We start from the raw sequence: 20,475 nt of genomic DNA on the forward strand, positions 1-20,475 counted from the left end.
GCATGAAACATATTAAAAGATGTTGGTTTTCATGTTATGATATATTCAAGAATGGTATGAGTGGTTTTGGATGGGATCCCATTACAGAATTCTTCATTGCTGAACCTGAAGTTTGGCAACAACTAATTGAGGTGTGTTTCATAATATGCATTTGGAAACTATATTTGTTTTTTTTCTATGATACTATCTATAAATGAATGTTTAATATAATTATATTGTAATTTGTAGATAAAACCAGCAGCTGCCGAATGGAAGACCAAGCCTATTCGAAATTATGAGAAGTTAGTTCAATTATATGGAAAAGATAGGGCTACAGGACAATATGCTGAAACTGCATCAGAAATGCAAAAAAGAAAAGCGCATAGAAGTAGAGAATAATGTTGGTGGACATAATTTTGAAACCATTGATGAAGTTGAATTTATGATTTCTCAACAGGAAATCCATTTGGACAATGAAGATGCAGTTAATATGGATGCCCAAATTCCAACTCAACCATCTAAATCTCAAGCTGAATCTTTTGTTGGATCATCATCAAAAAAGAAGAGTGCAAAAAAAGGTAAAGTTGACGATGAGAATATAAGCAATGCAATTGAGCATGTAGCTCAAGCTATTATGAGTTCAACACATGAAATGATTAAGTCAAATGAACTTCCTATTCCTGAGCATGAAGTGTGGAGTTTGTTGAATCAATTAGGTGTCGAGCAACATATCACTTCTACATGCTATTTATTTCTTGTTCAACGCCCAAAGATGTTGAGAGCTTTACTTGGATGCCCTTTTGAACATCGCAAAGACTTATTACTTCAAATATTGGATGGAGAAAATCTACGACATGATTAAGTTTTTTGCTTGTTATGTGAGATGATTATATTTGGATGATATGTATTATGCATTTGGATGTTATGTACTTGGAAGATTTTGAATGTTTGTTGGATGATTATTATGTCATGTAAGACTTGATATTTGATTTTGGATGATTTATCTATACTTTGTGCCTTTTGTGTGTTTTTGGATGATTTATTTGTTGTTAGTCAATTACTACAGATTTAAATTCCCCTCTTTGCATCTTGTTTGAATATATATAATGATCAGATAAACCATGATTGGTAAAATTACTGATTTTGAATCATCAGTATGAGGTTGCTTCTCCATTTCATGAGCAACAGCAGCTACACTCTGCTGCTTAGGCTCATCAGCCAAGTTGGTAAAATTATCATCTTCAATTATTTCATCTGAGAAATTGGTTGCATCTTCAGCAAGGCTACCACACTCCTTCAGCAAGGCTACACTCTTTGAGTCTTCAATCTGAAAACAATTGAAAAGTGCAAACTATTTAGTAAGAATTCATTGTCAAACCAAGTTTGAGATTGACACCTGGTTGAGACTATTTTAGACAAGCTTCCGTGAAGGAACTTTTGCCAGAATAATTTTGTGGATAACAACCAACACAGCAACTAGTCATATGCACAAATTAATTATTAGAAAACACCGCTACATTCATCAATTCATACCAATTACAATGGTATTAAAAAGAAGTAGCCCCATGTTATGCTGATGCAGGCACTTCCACATGAATAAAATACTGCAGTATCAAAATCATTGTGCTGATGCATCAATTATGCTGATGCAGGCACTTCCCTAGTAGTGTTTGGTTTCAGAATATCAACATTTCAAGACATCTAGCAGATTTTTCACTTTATAAAATGGACAGGAGAAAAAAATGAACTCATAACTTAATACTTCAATCATTGTAAGATATAATACTGCAAAGCTTGACAGATACTTGAATGTGAGACTTAATTGAAATACAACGACTACTAATACATCAAATAGGCTTCTTCCTAAAGTTTGAAGATTCCAATTTGTCGTTACACGTTCGACATCAGTGAACGATAGAGGGCAGGAGTATAAGCAACGGTGTAGGACAAGCAATTAACTCATGATTGTTGAATAAAAAATGATAGAGGGTAATTTAGTAATATTATATACTTAACCTTCATTATCCTTCCTTTTCTCCCAAACATGAAAACATATGTTACATTAATGAACCTTCCCTCCCTCCCAAACAAAGAGAATATAAATACTTTATATCCCTTTCCTTCCCCTCCCTTTCCTTCCCTTTCCGTTAATGAACCTTCACTCACCCCATCCAAACATAGGGTTAGAGAGTCAACTATTTTAGGTTGCATGCTTCTTCTGCTGTAGGCATCCATTAAAATGTTATAGGTTATCGTTGTTGGCTTTTGTCCTTTTTCTTTCATCATCCTTCTGCCTCTTCAACCTGGTCAGATTTTACTATAAGCATCCATGTGTTGTAAATTATGATATTAGATGCAAGAGACATCCAAAGCAATCTTCGACTGGAGAAATGGCATGGGCTCCATGCGGCAGACGGGGTTATCGCCATGGATCGAGCGCCTGCTGCTTGACTCTTTGTACAAGCCAATGGGGAAAAGAGGGAATTTGAAACTGAAACCACGGACAAGTCGAAAGGATACTCGCGCAAATGAATAAAACAAGAAAAGATAGGAACCTTCGCCGGCCACCGAGGACAATTGCCTATAGCTATCGTGAAGGAGGAGGCGAAGAGGGTGGCGCTGCGCAGCGCTGCCTTTGGGTTTAGGTTTTGTGGGAAGATGCGTTATTTTGTATAGCAGAGATGCATGGCTCGGCTGTTGGGCTGGGCTAAAGCCCAAGCTAGGCCATATGAAGATCCGTCTCCGGATGGCTAAGTAGACGTACGCTACGACTCTGTCCGGATTGATTCTCACAAGGATAAAAAAAATTATCAAAAATATTTTTTAAATTAAAAATCATCAACTAGAAACTTTTATATAAACAAAAAAACTCTAAGACGTATAAGGAAAAAAATCAAACGTACAAAAAAAAAAAAGAAAAAAATGTTTTAAAAAATAAATAGAAAGGAAAAAAAAAATCTTAACTTACTAAAAATCATTAAAAAAAATCTCAGTACATCATTTTATGTATTTATTCCTAAGTTTTTCCTTATGATTTTTTTTTACATATCATTTAAAAAAAAATAATTTACTAAAAATAATTAAAGAGATTTCACGAATTCTATTTCTCTTTCGAAAAGAAGAAGGAAAAAAAAAACTAAAAGAAGGAAAAAAAACTAGAAGATGGAAGTTTATAAAAGAAGATGGAAAAAAAACTAGATGATGGAAGTTTATTCACATCGGTATTTGATTTTATCCTATTTAGATATTCAAATTCTATCCAAATTTCGTATTATTGCGAACCATTATATTTTTAAAAAATTTGAATTATTATATGAAGTTATGGATATATATCACATTTTAAAAATAATAAAAAAATTAAAGATAAAATTAATAAATTAAACATCATATAAGAAAATAAAATAATAAAAATTTATCATTTACTTTGTTTAGGAAATCAAGATGGTGTATTATTTTTAATTACTTTGAATGGTTTTTATGAATTTTAAAAATCTAGGTATATTCAATTTAGATTTTTATAAATTTTATAGAAATATAGTGGTATTTAAAATTTTTATAGAGTTTTAAAAAGTCACGTAGTATTCAAACTTGACTTTTAATGAAATTCGACCTAAAAATATTTTATAAAATTTACTAAATTTTAAAAAAATTAAATAAATTTATATATTTATATTTATTTATTTTAATAATATTATTACTAATCAAATTAATAATATTATTATTAATTTTATTATTAATATTATTATTAATTTTATTACTAATCAAATTTATCAATTTAACATTTTATTAAAAGTTTGACCAAATTAAGCGTTGACCAATATTTCAGGTTAATTTAGATCACAATTATAAATAAAGATATTTAAAATTATTATAATATTGTTGGATTTAAAATTATAGTATTAAAGTTTTTTTTAAATGACACATTTCTTTTTTTGTTTTTATCCAAAATAAAATAAAAGTATAAAAAGTTGAAAAAAAAATTTTATGGACAAGTTTACTATTTATTATTTTATTTAAAAAATAAATTTAATTATGTATTTTAGATTTTGTTTGAAAATAAATATCGTGTGCGACCCGATCCGTCTATGATTTTCTAAGATAGAATATATTCCCTTAAATTCATAAATTTTTATGAAATTTATAAATGTCTATAAAAATTTTATAAAAAAATTTATAAAACTTCATGAAATTATTTTTATAATTATATGAGATTTTATAAAAATCAATAATAAATCTATGAATTCTACAAAAGATAAAAAGAAAACTATCATAAAAAAATCAATTAAAATCATTTGAATATATTCCTGAAATAGATTTTATAAAAATCAATAATAAATCTATGAATTCTACAAAAGATAAAAAGAAAACTATCATAAAAAAATCAATTAAAATCATTTGAATATATTCCTGAAAATTTGCTTTCTAAATTTAGGATTCTCAAACGGATCGTATGGAAAATCTGCCTCCGGCATCAATTTCCAGGTGGGTCCCAAGCACCGGATATGATGAGTCAGATTGACGATACAATTTTACTTAAAAATATTGGACACTGAGACGGTGCTTTCCCAGTGAACGACTGGTCAAGCATTATTGCGACTTTTTGATGCGGTGAAATTGCCATTCTACTCAAAGTTTCAATGATATCCCTCGCTGAAATTGGATTGTTCAGTAGGTTCGACGAAATTATCCTACAAAATTTTTCTAGAAAATAAATACATAGATAAAATTATCTTATCAGAGGCAATTGGACTCTCACGAACATTAAATAAAAAAACCTGAAACAGAGAGTAGGTAAAAGAAAGGAAAAAAAAAAAAAAGAAGATTGTTTCTGGAAGATCCACAAATGATGTACTGCGTGTCGCTTTAATCGTAGTCAAAGGAAGATCTAACGCAAATCCGCTAAGCCAAATCGTTATGGAGCTAACTGTGTGGGACGGCCGAGGTGTGCACGGCCTTTGGTAGAAATATAGGATGTGCAGTTCGTCACGTCTTCGTTATATGCAACTCCAAAATTTCTCACGTCATCCCTGCGATCACCATTTGACTCCTATCTGGGCCAGAGCTCCTATATAATCTCTATCAATCCGAACCATCACCACCAATTTCGAATAACGAAAAGGAAGGCTGGATGTCTAATTATCAAAAAAAACTTCAGTCCGATCAACTCAACTTCACCCCTCATCTTCCTTTTGGAGTTGCAGACATGGAGCTGCGCTTCGCCGTGTGCAGCGGCCTGGCAGCGCTGCTGGTGGCGGTCTGGGCAGTCAGGATACTGAACTGGGCCTTCTGGAAGCCGCGCCGACTTGATCGCGCGCTCCGGTCGCAGGGGCTCAGGGGCTCCTCTTACCGCCCCATCAGCGGCGACCTCAAGGAGATGGTGCGGCTTACCGAGGAAGCCCGCGGCAAGCCCATGCCCTTCTCCCACGCCATCTTCCCTCGCGTTTCTCCCTTCTTCGAACGCGCCGCTGAAGCACACGGTCAGCAGCCTATTTCCCCAAGCAAATGTAACGCCTGTTGATTAAAACTTTTCTGTTAGGAAAGGAGAACAAGGTAACTTTCCATTGGATGGGACCTAATCCGAGAGCGGTCATCGCGGACCCTGATCAAATCAGAGAAGTTCTGACCAACAAGACCGGCGAGATCGGGAAGCCAAAGATCAATTATCTGTTGAAGTACTTTATTAGAGGCGTGCTGAGTCAGGAAGGTGAGAAATGGGCCAAGCATAGGAAGATTTTGAACCCCGCTTTCCATATAGAGAAGCTCAAGGTGATTGATCCATCTCTGCTGAGTTAATTAATGCATCGCCTATATGTTTGTAGAAATTATGACTCGTAATAACTCTTTTTTGCTATATGCAGCGCATGCTGCCTGCTTTCTCTGCTTGTTGTGATGAGCTGGTCAGCCGATGGGATGAGATGGCGGCGAAAGGTGAAGAGATAGATGTTTCCGTCGAATTCCAGAGCTTCACCGGCGATGTCATTTCCCGGAGTGCTTTCGGTATCAATTTTGAAGAAGGAAGGAAAATTTTCCAGCTTCAGAGTGAGCAAACTGTGTTCATCGACGGCAGTCTTCCTTTTGCACATATACCGGGTTTCAGGTGCGTACTGTTCTGCAGTAAACATCTGCACAAAGTTCGATTCGCTGTGGCCCTTGTTGGAAACAGAGTATAATCGATCACTTGCATTGTTCAGGTTTTTGCCCACCCGAATTAACACTCGAATGAAAGCAATCGACAAAGAGGTGAGAGGGATTCTATTGAGCATAATCAAGAAGAGGGAGGAGAGTATTAAATCGGGCACCGCAAAGAACGATGACCTTCTCGGCTTATTGCTGGAATCCAATCTGCAACACCTCCGAGAACATGGGAACGCCGGGTTGACGACGGACGAGGTGGTGGAAGAATGCAAGCTGTTCTACTTCGCAGGACAAGAGACGACGTCCCTTTTGCTAACGTGGACGATGGTTGTGCTGAGCATGCATCAAGATTGGCAAGAACGGGCTCGCGAAGAGGTTCTGCAAGCCTTTGGGAAAGAGAAACCCACTTTCGATGGCTTGAGCCACTTGAAGACCGTAAGCGCCATAAATTTCGATTCTCCATGAGTCTGCAGGGATTTCCTCCATGTTATAAAGTAAGATTGATGTGGCATAGGCATGCAGGTGACGATGATTCTGTACGAGGTTCTGCGACTCTACCCGCCTATAATGGGCCAGCGGCGGCAGGTCTTCAAGAGCACAAAAATTGGGAACGTAGTGTACCCTCCAGGCGTCCTGCTCTACCTGTCCGCCCTTCAGGTTCACCATGATCCAGACTTGTGGGGCAAAGACGTCGACGAGTTCAAGCCGGAGAGATTTGCTGAGGGCATGTACAAGGCGTCGGAGAAGAATGCCTTCTTCCCCTTCGGGGGCGGCCACCGGGTCTGCATAGGCCAGAACTTCGCGTTGCTGGAAGCCAAATTGGCACTATGCTTGATCCTTCAACACTTCTCCTTCGACCTCTCGCCGTCCTACACTCATGCTCCCAATGTAGTTCTCACTCTCAAGCCTCAACATGGTGCTCCCATCAGACTGCGTAGGCTTTGAAGCGATCCATCCTTCCATCGACCAATTTTAAAATATATATGTCAAAAATTCTAAAACAAATATCTACTTCTGTGGTAAAATCTGTATTAATCTGTAGTTGGAGTCGGAGAGAAAGATGAAGTCGTCTATAGTCGTCACTTTTGTTGTAAAAAATTTCCAATTTCTTAGAAGTTGGCATCAGAACCGATAGTATCCTATTGAGAAAGTTCAGCGATCAGATCTAATGAAAGATTGTTGTGGTCGTGATCACAACAATAGGCAGGTTTGGGTTAAGAAAATCTTTCACCGTGATAGTAGCATTTATGAGTTGACAATTGAGGATTTATAAAGGTAAGTGATAGATTTAACCTAGCTTCTAGCTGCATGAGATTGAAGAGTGTGTTTCCCGAACCATTGAGATTGAAGAGTGTGTTCACAGATCATGGATCTAAGTCACCAACGGATTACATACCAGGAACACTATAGTTAGGATGAGCCTTATGGAAATCTCAGTTTTTGAATGGACCTGTCTAAATTTTCTAATATGTTACAAACAGAGAGCTTAGTTGATTGGACCAATGAAGTGAAACGGATCTTTGACTATAAGTAAGTTCCGGATCAGATAAAGGTAAAATTAATTGCTATCAAACTCAAGGAGCGAGCTTTACCGTGGTGGGAATAGATGTGGCGCTCACGAGACAGATAGAACAAATTCCAAATAACTGACTATGAGAAGATGAAGAAGAAGATAAAAGAATACTTCCTTCCTTTCGACTACACTAAAACTTTATTCCAACAATTTCATTCATTGAGACAGGGTGCGAGATCGATTGATGAATATACAGATGTATTCTTCTAATTGGCTGCCCCAAATGACCTATCTCAGATGGAGGAGCAAATGATGACATAATACTTAGGGGGGGTTTGTCTGGTCTTGCAACATGTCCTCAACATTCATTCATTGTTGATGGTTTCAGAGTTCTACTAGCATGCACTGACTATTCAAAGCCGCAGAATAAGGAACCAATGGGTAGAGGCCTACCAAAACAATTGGTCAGTCCGCCCTCGAGATTCTCGTCCTTCACAGTAACAACCACGATTGTTAATTTTAAGGCCCCTATCAAGTGTTATCCTTATGGTGAATAGGGACATAGGGTGAACCAATACAAGAAACTTGTTCCCGCTGAACCGAAAGGCAAAAAATTTCTGATCGAGGATGACGTGAAAGAAGAGACAACAGCAATTGGCAAACCAGTATATAAAGCTAATGACATGCTTTACGATGACTGTCATGAGACTGCTATGCACAAGAGTCTATTAACTCTCAAAGGCGATTTAGGAGATGAGTGGCCGAGAACTAGTATTTTTTACACCACCTGCATCATTGAAGATAAAGTTTACAAGATAATCATCAATCGCAACAATTGTAAGAACGTAGTATCTGAGGAGGCTGTTTGAAAATTACAACTAAATACGGACCGTCATTCTAAGTCATATAAGTTGTCGTGGCTAAATAAGCACAATGAGGTAACAGTAGACAGACGATATCTCATACCTTTTCTATTGGTAGTAAATATTTTGATAGTACTTGTTGTGATATAGTGGTCATGGATACATGTTATATACTGTTGAGACACCTTGGCAGTATGATCACAATGTTATATACAATGGACAAAAGAATATTTACACCCTTCACATCAAGGGAAAGAATATTGTGCTTGTGTTACGGCGAGAAGAAATTACTCAAATTCCAGTAGCCAAAACTACTAATATGATTTATATATCCTGGTGCTAATATGAGATGGAGCGGGGAGGCGTAGTCTATGCTTTGTTGCTATGCCAGACTGATGTCCTAGCCACGAACACTAAATACTAACCGAAGTACAACAACTGCTAGCTGACTTTGATGAGTTGATGCTAGAGGATCTTCCTTCTAAGCTATCACCTATACAAGGTATCCAACATCATACTGACCTTTTCCGGGGTTGAGTTTGCCTAATCGACCAGCATATCACCTCAATCCTAAGGAGGCTGAAGAATTGTAGCAACATATGATGGAATTACTGGAGAAGGGCAATATTAGTGAGAGCATAAGCCCAAGTGCAGTTCCATCCCTACTAGTGTCAAAGAAAGATGGTTCGTGACATATTTGTGTTAACAGTCGAGCCATCAACAAGATCATGATGAAGTACAAATTTCTAATTCCCCACTTGAACGACATATTGGATCAACTATCTGGTTCTAAGGTATTCTCAAAAATTGACCTTAAAAGCAAATACTACCAAATTAAAATAAAACCAAGAGATGAATGGAAAATTGTATTCAAGATGCAACATGAGTTATATAAGTGGATGGTCATACCTTTTGGATTGTCCAATGTGCCCAACACCTTCATAAGAATTATGCATAAGATCCTGCAACCTTTTATAGGAAAGTTTGAGAGGGTTTACTTTGATAACATTCTTGTTTATAGTTTAACATGGGCATCCCACTTCGATCACCTCCATGCTATTTTTGAAAAGTTGAAGACAGAGTGTTTATTTATCAATATAAACAAGTGCTCATTCTTTATTACATCAATAATTTTCCTTGACTTTATTATGTCTATTGATGGTGTGTACACAAATCAAGCAAAGATAGACACTGTCTTAGAGTGACCTTAGCCAAGGACTTTACATGATGTCAGAAGTTTTCATAGCTTTGCTTCTTTCTACCGCCAATTCATCAGAAATTTTAACACTCTAATTGCTTCTATCACCAAGTGTCTCAAGGGATGGGATTTCAAGTGGTCTAAAGAAGCAGATGCTAGTTTTCAACTGGTCAAGTAGAAGATGACCGAGACACCAGTTCTAGCACTTCCTGATTTTGATAAAGTGTTTGAGGTTAATTGTGATGCATCCAGCATTGCCATAAGGGATGTTCTGAGTCAGTTTGGGCATCCAATTGCTTTCTTTAGTGAGAAATTGTCTAAATTTGAGAAAAATTATTCTACCTATGAATTAAAATTCTATGTCATTCTTTAGTCCTTGAAACATTGATGTTACTACCTAGTACAGAAGGAGTTCATGTTGTTTACTAATCACAAAGACTTGAAGTATATCAATGGTCCACACAAGATGAGTAAGAAGCATGCCAAGTGGGTGGCTTATTTGTAGGAGTTCACTTTTACATCAAGACACCAATCTGGGAGTCTAAACTATGTCACAGGTGCTCTGAGCAGTCGCTCTTTATTACTTACTGCCATGAGTACCAAAGTTACAAGCTTTGAGGTTTCATAGATATGTACACAACGACCTCAGTCGGAAGGATATTCTAGGAGGTATATGATGGTCACCGACATGATTTTATTTTTTCATGATGGATATTTGTTTTGTGAGTTGCAGTTATGTATTATAAAATAAAAAGTCTTCTCCTCATTCTTGAGATTTTTATAGACTTCAAATCGCTTTAATTTTTTATAAATAAGTCATTTCTCTTATCACTCATCGATTTTGATTATTTCTTTGATCGTAAAGACTATCCTTATTCAACCTCTCAACATGCATTTCATGCGAAGTTGAGAGTCCTTTGAAATATTGTTTCCGACGTTATAACAGTGAAAGAATGAATCAGAATGCTTGGAATAGAACAGCAGCTGCTTGCAACCTTTTCTCCGGCGATGACTTATGGTGGTGGGTTGCAGGTGGAGATTTTTTCTCCGGTTGATCGCGAGGAAACAATGAGTGTCATCCGGTGAAGCCTACGGTGTGTCAGAAATGAGAAAAACAAATATAAAAATTGTTTGAGGCGACTGGTGATGCTTCCATCGACTACTTACGAGTAGGTCGAAGTCGAAATCGATTTGGACGACGACGTTGTGCATAGAGAGAAGAGGAACTCGAGACATTAGCTTTTAATATAAAATATATACTAATAAATCAAATTAATTGTTAATTTAATCAATAGATAATTTAATAAAGTCTAATGAAATTTGACCAAAAAATATTCTATAAAATTTATTAAATTTTAAAAATTTCTAAATAAATTTATATATTTATATTTTTTTGTTTTAATAATATTATTACTAATCAAATTAATAATATTATTATTAATTTTATTACTAATCAAATTTATCAATTTAATATTTTATTAAAAGTTTAACCAAATTAAAGGGTTCACCAACATTAGGTTAATTTGGATCAAAATTATAAATAAAAATATTTAAAATTATTATAATATGGTTGGATTTAAAATTATATTATTAAAGTTTTTTTTAAGTGAGATATTATCTCCTCTTTGTTTTTAGCCAAAACAAAATAAAAATATAAGAAGTTGAAAAAAAAATTATGTACAAATTTGCTATTTATTATTTTATTAAAAAATAAATTTAATTAGGTATTTTAGATTTTATTTGAAAATAAATATACCCGCATTTTTTAATATTGAATATACTCCTTTAAATTCATAAGTTTTTATAAAATTTATAAATATTTATAAAAATCTTATAAAAAATTTATAGAACTCTATAAAATCCTTTTCATAACTATATGAGATTTTATAAATATCAATAAAAAATCTATAAATTCAAAAAATTAAAATAAAAGTCTATCAAAAAAATAATAAAAATAATTTGAATACATTCCTGAAAATTTGCTTTCTAAATTTAGGATTCTCAAACGGATCATAAGGAAAATTTCAGTTCAGATTCTCTGTCCCTAAATTTTTTTATCTCCGTATCTCCTGCCGATTGGGCGGACCAGATTATATTTTAAGGCATCATGACATCCTTAAGATATGTGCAGTATTCTTGTGATATGCAAGGTGATACGGTTGGTAATGGAGGGACCCAAGCGGAAAGGGTGAGAAAGGTCAAGGCCATATGGCGGTCAAAAGTCAAGAGGGCGTGGCAGTCAATAGTCAAGCTGACTAGGCAGTCAAAGGCAAGCATATGGGGTAGTCAGGGGTCAGACAGACTTATCGATCAAGGGTCAAAGTAGTTGAAAGACAAAGGGAGACGACAGGCGGAGCACTGGGCACAAGTCGGAAGTAGCAGAGCTGTTCAGAGTCAGCTCGGTCTGCAGGTCTGCGATTCGAAGGCCCAGAGGTGCAAGTCGCGAATCACAAGTCGGAAGTAGCAGAGCTGTTCAGAGTCAGCTCGGTCTGCAGGTCTGCGATTCGAAGGCCCAGAGGTGCCAGTCGGGAATCATAGATCGGAAGCGTCAGAGCTGTGCAAAGACAGCCCGATCTACGGGCTTACGGTCGAGGGCCAGCAAGTACTCATGGGTCAGGAGCGGCAGAGCTGGGTAGTGGCAGCCCGACTTACAGGCCTGCCATTCGAAGGTCCGGGAGTGCAAGTCACGACTCACAGGTCGGAAGCAGCAGAGCTGGTCGGAGTCAGCCCGACTGGCAGGTAACGCTTAGAGGCGGGATCTGGTCGAGGGTGCGAGGTAGATGCAGACCGCGATAAACAGAATGAGCTAAGCTGTGCAGGAGTCGGAGGATCACAACTGTCCGTCAAGGGTAATCATTGCATACCAGGGAGATGTGCGGAGGCGGAGTTTCCTATGCAAAAAGATGCTCTCATAACCAATGACAGCCTGACAGATGTCCTTCACTACGAGACAAAACCCCTGTGTAAAGGCGGAGGTTCCTAAACAAGAAGATGCTTTCACGACCAATAGCAGCACGACAAGTGTCAGGGATATACGACAAAGCCCAGCGTCTAACGTTTTCTGACAGGATGGCAGGTTCTGGAAGCAAGGCGGGTGCATAAAAAGGAGGAGATTCCTCGTACGCGGGGACGCGCTCTCTCGTCATTTTTTCCACAACTTTTCATTTTGAGTCTCTCTGCTTTTTCTGGGGAAAAAAGGACCTGACTTGAGCGTCGGAGGGCCTGATCCGGGGACTTTTTCCCTGGGTTTCGGTCTCTAACGCAGAGGGAGGATTGTCTGAGTGTGCGCAGGGTCCTGCAGCAGCGTCAGCCACCCGTGGGAGCCGGATCACCTATGACTTTCCGTCAACAACGAGGCCACCACGACCAGCCTCCGTCCGACTCAGCTTTCGGACGGGATCAAATTTGGCGCCGTCTGTGGGAAACAGAAGAGCCTGATCTGAAGCGTGAAGATGGAGGACTCTGGTCGAAGTTCCAGCAGAAGGATTAATGTCACCATGACTGCGGGGGAGTACGAACTCTTCAAGGAGGTCAGGAAGCAAGCCGCCTCTGAAAAACAAGGAACAGTCTCACGACCTCGCCTGGCGCCCGAAGCGTCTAAAGAACCAGCTCCTGCCTCCGACAGGGGCTCAAAGAGGAAGCAGCAGGAAGAACTCCCTCGTACTTCATTCCGAGAGCCTCGCCGCAACTATCATCAGCCTGGACCTCGCGAGCATAGTCCGAAGAAAGAAGAGCCGCAGGCGTCGGTGGCAGAGAGCTCTCTACATCCACCCCGGGATGCAGGAAAGGGAAAAGCTATAGCCTCTGCCAGAGATCTGCCTGAAGATCCGGATGACAAGGTACCTTTCTCGGCTCAGATCTTGAGGGAAAGCCTGCCAAGGGGTTATCGAGCCCCGAACATCGGAGAGTATGATGGAAGCAAGGACTCGGAAGAGCATCTGCGGAAGTTCAAGAATGCGGCTATCTTGTATCAATACAGCGATGCTGTCAAATGCCGAGTATTCCTACACACCCTGTCCGGGTCGGCGCAGAAGTGGTTCGATGGATTGCCCCCAGAGTCCATCAATCGCTTCATGGATTTCAAAACGACCTTCCTACACCGTTTCGCCAGTAGTCATAAGTATCAAAAAACCGACCACTGTCTTTTTGCTCTCAAGCAGGATTCGACCGAGCCCTTGCGAAGCTACATCAACCGGTTCAGTCAGGTGGCCAATGACGTCCCCTCCGCCACCTCAGAAATATTAATGAGCGTCTTCTCCCACGGATTGCGAGAAGGGGAGTTCTTCAGGGACCTCATCAAGAACCCTGCCCGAAGCTTTGACGATATGGTGGAGAAAGCTTCTTGCTACATCAAGGTGGAAGAAGCGCAGGCCGCTAGGCAGAAGGCCGAAAGTACGGTGGCTCCAGGCAACCGACTTGAAAGGAGAGTACCGCAACCAGCTTAGCCCTTACAGCGCGCCCCTCAGCCCGCTCAGGGAGTCAGACCAGCCCCACGAGTAGCTGCTATACAAGCGGCCAGGCCTGGACCAAGGGGAGCACCATATTGCACCTACCATCGGTCCAGGACGCACGATCTCAGCAACTGCTTCCAATTCGCTCGTGATTCCAGGCGAGCCGCTGAGCAGGGCCTGGCCCCCCCCCCCCGGGAGTTAGCGCCCCAAATACAGAGAATGGAGGAAGAACGGGCGGCGGCTGGACGTGCTCGTCAGACCCGACCCGACCTAGCTGGCCCATCTAACCAAGCTGGCCTCGGGGAAGACCGAAGAGATGCCGGAGAACTGGAGAACCGGGGCAACACTGCTGTGCGAGAGATCGGTATGATTTCAAGAGGGCCCACTGACGGGGACTCAGGCCGAGCCCATAAGTCACACGTTCGGCGGTTGTATGTGGGAGTTGTGGGATGCAGCCATGAGCAGGCCTCCGGCCCTGTCATTAGCTTTGGGCCACAAGATTTGGAGGGTCTGGAATTGCCCCACGACGACGCCCTCATAATCAAGGCCGTTATCGCTAACAGCCGAGTGGCTCGGGTCTTTGTGGATACCGGGAGCTCGGTCAACATTTTATTCAGAGCTGCGTTCGAGGAGATGCAGATTGACGCCGCTGAGCTCCAACCCGTAACCACTTCTTTGTACGGGTTCACAGGCAATGAAGTCAAGCCCATGGGTCAGATCAAGCTGGCCATCTCCATGGGCACTGAGCCACTGGTGTGCACCCGGAGAAGTACCTTTATAGTGGTGGATTCGCCTTCCTCCTACAACGTTATCCTGGGAAGGCCAGCTCTGCATGAGTTCCGGGCTGCCGCCTCCACTTTTCACCAAAAGATCAAGTTTTCGGTCGGCGAGCAAGTCGGGGAAGTCAAGGGAGAGCAGAAGGTGTCCCGCAGCTGCTACATTGATATGGTCCGGGTGGAGGCGCGCAAGAGCCGGAGGACGCAAGATGGGGGAGTGCACGCTATCCAGGAGGAGCCTCTGCCTATTGCCGAGGAGCCTATCCCTTGGGAAGAAATTCGGCTGCATGCGGACAGAGCATAGAGCATCACTCGCATTGCCAGTGACTTACCACCGGAGCTTAAGTCGGAGCTGATACAGTGTCTGATCCGCAATAGGGACGTTTTTGCTTGGTCACCGGAAGAGCTGCCCGGGGTCAAACCAGAAGTAGCTGAGCACAAGCTGCATATATATATTATACCCGAGGCCAAGCCAGTCAAGCAGAAAAAGAGAAACTTCTCTGCCGACCAGAATAAGATTATCCTAGCTGAAGTGGATCAGCTTAGGAAGGCAGGACATGTTCGAGAGGTGCAATTCCCGTCCTGACTTTCTAACGTTGTATTGGTAAAGAAGCCCAACAACAAGTGGAGGGTGTGCATAGACTTTCGCGACCTCAACAGAGCCACCCCCAAAGACTGTTATCCTCTCCCGCGGATCGATCAGGTGGTGGATTCAACTGCCGGCTGTGAGAGGATATGCATGATGGACGCTTATCAAGGATATCATCAGATACCCTTGGCTAGGGAGGATCAGGAGAAAGTCAGCTTCATAACGACCGACGGTACTTTTTGCTATACGGTCATGCCATTTGGACTTAGGAACGCTGGGGCTACCTACCAAAGGATGATGGACAAAGTCTTTCGGAGTCAGATCGGGCGGAACATAGAGGTCTATGTTGACGACATCCTAATCAAATCCCCCCTGGCGTCCAGTCTAATAAAAGATGTAGAAGAAATCTGTGGGACTCTGAGGCAATATGGGGTAAAGCTAAATCCCCTGAAATGTTTGTTCGGGGCCAAAGGAGGGAAGTTTCTGGGCTACCTGGTGACTGAACACGGGATAGAAGCCAATCTGGAGAAGGTTCAAGCACTTCGGAACATGCAGATCCCTCAGAATCTGAAGGAAACCCAGAAGCTGGTCGGCAGGATAACAGCACTGTCCCGATTCATCTCCAGATCTGCAGATCGGGTGGCGCCCTTCTTCAAAGTGCTCAGGAAAGCTGCCAAGTTTCAGTGGACGGAAGAATGCACACAGGCCTTTGAGGAGCTAAAGCAATACCTGGAGTCCTTGCCATCGCTGTTCAAGCCTGTTGTGGGAGAGCCCCTTTGGGTCTACTTGTCAGCCACCCCCGAGGCCGTGGGGGCCGTGCTAGTTAAAGAGCAGGACAATGTACAACGGCCAGTGTATTTTTTCAGCCATCTATTAAAGGGGGCTGAGTCTCGGTATTCAGCCCTGGAAAAATTAGTTTGCGGACTTGTTCTCATTGCTCGACGCCTCCGACCGTATTTTTTGGCACATCCCATCACCGTCCTGACAAATAGTACAATGGGTCGAGCTCTCACCAAGGTGGAGGTAGCCGGTCGACTTATCAAATGGGCAACCGAGCTAGGGGAATATGATATGCAGTATCAGCCCCGAACCGCGATCAAAGCACAGGCTCTGGCGGATTTCTTGACAGAAGTTTATCAAACAGACTCGGAGGAGGTCTGGAAAATTTATATAGACGGATCAGCTACCCATCGGGGAAGTGGTGTAGGTGCACTTCTAATATCTCCACAGGGAGACATCATGCAGCTGGCTGTATGGCTAAATTTCAGAGCTACCAACAATGAGGCAGAGTATGAAGCCTTATTAGCAGGTTTGCAAGCAGCTCGGCATGTGGGGGCAAGCCGAGTCGTAATATACTCGGATTCGCAGCTAGTAACTCAGCAGGTGACCGGACATTTTGAAGCGAACAACGAAAAGATGCAAGTTTACAAGGAAGCCTATGAGAAGATGAGGAAAGATTTTAAAGAGGTCACAATCACTAAGATTCCCAGGGCTGAGAATGAAAGAGTGGATGAATTAGCTAAAATGGCCAGCTCCCTGACCACTTGGACGTTTGACAGATCTATAGCACAGACCTTCCTTGTAGCTCAGATAGATCTACAAAATAACCTGGAAGAAGTAATTGATTGGAGGGCACCCATAATAAGCTTCCTCCAACAAGGAGTTGTACCCACCAACTTAGAAGAGGCGCGCATGCTCAGGAGGCAAGCCCATTCTTATGTTATGATCGGAGATCAGTTGTACAAAAAGTCTTTCTCCAGACCTCTGCTTAAGTGCTTGAACATGGAAGAAGCGGATCAGGCCTTGCGGGAGATACATTTGGGATGCTGTGGCAACCACGCAGGTGGAAGAACGCTGGCCCGGAAAGTGCTATTGGCCGGGTATTTCTGGCCTACCCTGCAGAAGGACGCACAGAAGCTGGTGAACACTTGTCTGTCATGTCAAAGGTACCAGAACCTGACACACCGACCTACAGAGCTGCTGAGAACTTCTATAGTGTCTTGCCCGTTTGACCAGTGGGGTATGGATATCGTAGGACCTTTCCTGATGGCTACGGGGCAGAGACGTTTCTTGCTGGTAGTAGTAGATTACTTCTCCAAGTGGGTGGAAGCGGAAGCTCTAGCCAAAATCACTGAAGATGCAGTGATCCAATTCTTATGGAAGAATATCTTTTGCAGATTCGGCCTACCTCACAAATTGGTGTCGGATAATGGCAGACAATTTCAAGGACGCAAAATACAAAATTGGTGCAAGGGGTTCAGCATAACTCAGGCCTTCACTTTGGTGGCTCATCCGCAAAGCAATGGTCAGACAGAGGTGGTCAATCGAGAAATAGTGCGGGGGCTCAAAGTTAAACTGGATCACACGGGAGGCAGTTGGGTAGACGAGCTGCCGAGCATTTTGTGGGCCTATCGTACAACACCCCGAGAAAGTACAAGTCTGACACCTTTCCATTTAGTATATGGCAATGAAGCAGTGGTACCTCTGGAGGTCGGGATACCGTCCGTGAGAAGAATGATGTATGACGAAGGGAACGCAGAGCGACGGCTGGCTGAGCTAGATTTCATCAGCGAAATCCGTGAACAAACAGCTGCCAGGCTGGAAGCCTATAGACAGAGGATGAGACAGAACTATAACAGAAGGGTGATCCCTCGTTTCTTCGGAGAAGGAGACCTAGTCTGGAAGCAGGTGAAGCCCTTAGGGGAAGTGACAAAGCTGGCGCCACAATGGGACGGACCATACAAAGTCATCAAGAAACTGGCATCGGGGGCCTATTATTTGTAGGATGCTCAAGGAAGGAATCTAGACCGACCTTGGAGTGCTAACTACCTACGGCCCTATCGAGTTTGAAGGGTGCCAACTCTATGGGTATAAGCCAGGTCGGCCGAGGGTTCCGGAGACGGTAGGATAGTCAAGCAAAAATTCGAAGATACTCATGTACATGTAAAAAATCTCATCAGCTTTAAGCAGTTGAAACAAATCATTTGAAAGGAGCAAAGATCTCATCCGGAAAGCCTTGAATGATCTGCCCTTGATCCAAGAAGTTTGCGGGAGGGATGGAGCTCAAGAAGTCCTGCGCATGCAGTTGTCTGATAACTCCAGCCGCCGTGTATGGTACGGTCGCAGCAAAGCGTGCCCCAGCCTGGGATAAAAATTCAGGAGGGCTCAGATAGGACCTTCGACTTCGCAGGCAACGATCATCCTCTCCTTCTTGATAGACCGCCAGGGCAATGGATACTCCTGTCAAAGCCGCCCGAGACTGGGATAGTTCCGCCCTCAAGGCCTCCAGCTCAGCCCCTTGAGTCTCCAACTGTGCCGCCTGAACCTCCAGTTTATTGTTCTTCTCCTGCAGAAGAGTATCTTTGGACTGCATTTTTTGAGCTTGGTGGGCTAGTTGTTGCTGATACCCCGCCTCAGAGGCAGCTCTTTCCTCCCTCATAGCTCGGAGCTCATCTTTCGCCTGTATCAAGGACCGTTTCTGCCGGTCGGTCTGATTGGTTAAGGCTTGAATCTCCGCTCGCAAAGCATAACTGGCTTGGGCAGGGTCGTTCAGTTGCAGCTCTAATGCGGAAACTCTCTCCCGGAGTTCTTTGCTTTCATGATGGAGGGTGTGGAAGGATTGGTTCAGTACCAAAGATTCTGCATGAGTCTAGATGGAAGAAACAACCTTCAGCTGAGGTAAATTAATGGCAGGTGCGAGGTGAGAAGTACTTACTTTAGCCCAGGACTTTGAGAACCTATCCATCTGGGCTAATGGTGACAAACTACCCATTTGACTCATGCTCTCCGCCCACAAGCTGCCAAGAGAGCCTTTCATCATCAGAAGGCTCGTGGGGGCGTCATGTCGCCGAGCAAGAGCAGCTTCGGAGGGGATAGTGGTCCTGTAATGATGGCGGGTGGAGGAGGAAGGTTGAGAAGGGCCGGCGTCAGCACCAGGAGGAACAGGAGGTGGCTCGGGAACGGGCTCAGTTGGCACGGGGTCTGGACGATCGCCTGGGCTATCTTCCTCTGCAGGAGTGGGGGCAGAGCGGAACGCAGCTGGTCTTCCCCTGTAAGGGTTGGGAGAGGCTGCCAGATAAACGAAACCAAAATGAAGAAGGGAGCGGGGTCAAAGTCAGCCATGATGACCGCAGGGGGCAATATGGCAATAAAAGGAATATGATTAAGCGTTTTATAAAGTCAGACCTGGTCTTCGGCGCCGCCTGTGAAGCATGGGCTGGTTATCGGAGTCAAAGTCCTCAGAGCAAGGCTGACCCTGTGAAGAGGCTGCAGCATCCCTGTCTATGGCGCCCCGACCGGATGAGTTTCGACCTGCGCGCTGAAGGGCTGCGCGACCACGTCTGGAGGCCCGGGGGGCTCCTCGGAAGACGCGTCTGGCCAGACGGTCGGCTGGATCACGACCTCGACCTCGGCTCGGGGCAGCAGGTGAAGGAAAAGCGTTGTGTGAGGCGGGGTTGGAAGTAGACTGAGGCGCTGCCCCAGATGAGGTGGGTCCAGAATGAGAGAGTAGCCTCCTCTCCAAGATCACCCGACCGCGCCGCATTATTTCCAGATCACTGAGGGGCAAAGGCAGAGCCTCTGATGCGCGGCGCAAAACCTCAGCTGTAAGCGCCAACGCGAAGGATCAGTCTAATAGAAAATAAGCGAAAGGGGGAGCTCAGTACAAACTTACCTAAGGAGTGCGGTGTTTCAGGAGAAGGAGGGCTCAGCCTGAAATAAGAAAGCAGGTCGCCAGATAGCAGTCTTGATAGATTCAGGCGCCAATCCTCCATCTGGGTTGCAGCCATACTAAAGTGGAGATCCATATGGAACTCTTCCAATGTCGGGGGTAGAGGCAGAGCAGGTTGCCAGCGCATGGGCCAGTCTGTTTCCTCTGGAAACCGGAGAAAAAAGAACTTTTTTCTCCAGTTAGCACTGGGAGGAGAGAGAGGAGAGAAGAAAGCAGTGTGGTTGCGAGCTTGGAAATAAAAA

General features: G+C 42.7%; 1 protein-coding gene across 1 annotated transcript; it reads left to right on the forward strand.

The window, feature by feature from the left end:
* The first annotated feature begins 5,082 nt into the window (after positions 1–5,082).
* On the forward strand, positions 5,083–7,276 carry LOC122029388 (cytochrome P450 CYP72A219-like). Its single transcript, XM_042588355.1, has 5 exons — positions 5,083–5,456; positions 5,516–5,745; positions 5,838–6,076; positions 6,171–6,549; positions 6,637–7,276. The coding sequence occupies exons 1-5, from the start codon at positions 5,108–5,110 to the stop codon at positions 7,057–7,059; spliced, it is 1,620 nt and encodes a 539-aa protein (XP_042444289.1). The 5' UTR covers positions 5,083–5,107; the 3' UTR covers positions 7,060–7,276.
* The last annotated feature ends 13,199 nt before the right edge of the window (positions 7,277–20,475 follow it).

The sequence above is a fragment of the Zingiber officinale genome, chromosome 10B (assembly GCF_018446385.1).
Source record: "Zingiber officinale cultivar Zhangliang chromosome 10B, Zo_v1.1, whole genome shotgun sequence".
NCBI lineage: Eukaryota > Viridiplantae > Streptophyta > Magnoliopsida > Zingiberales > Zingiberaceae > Zingiber > Zingiber officinale.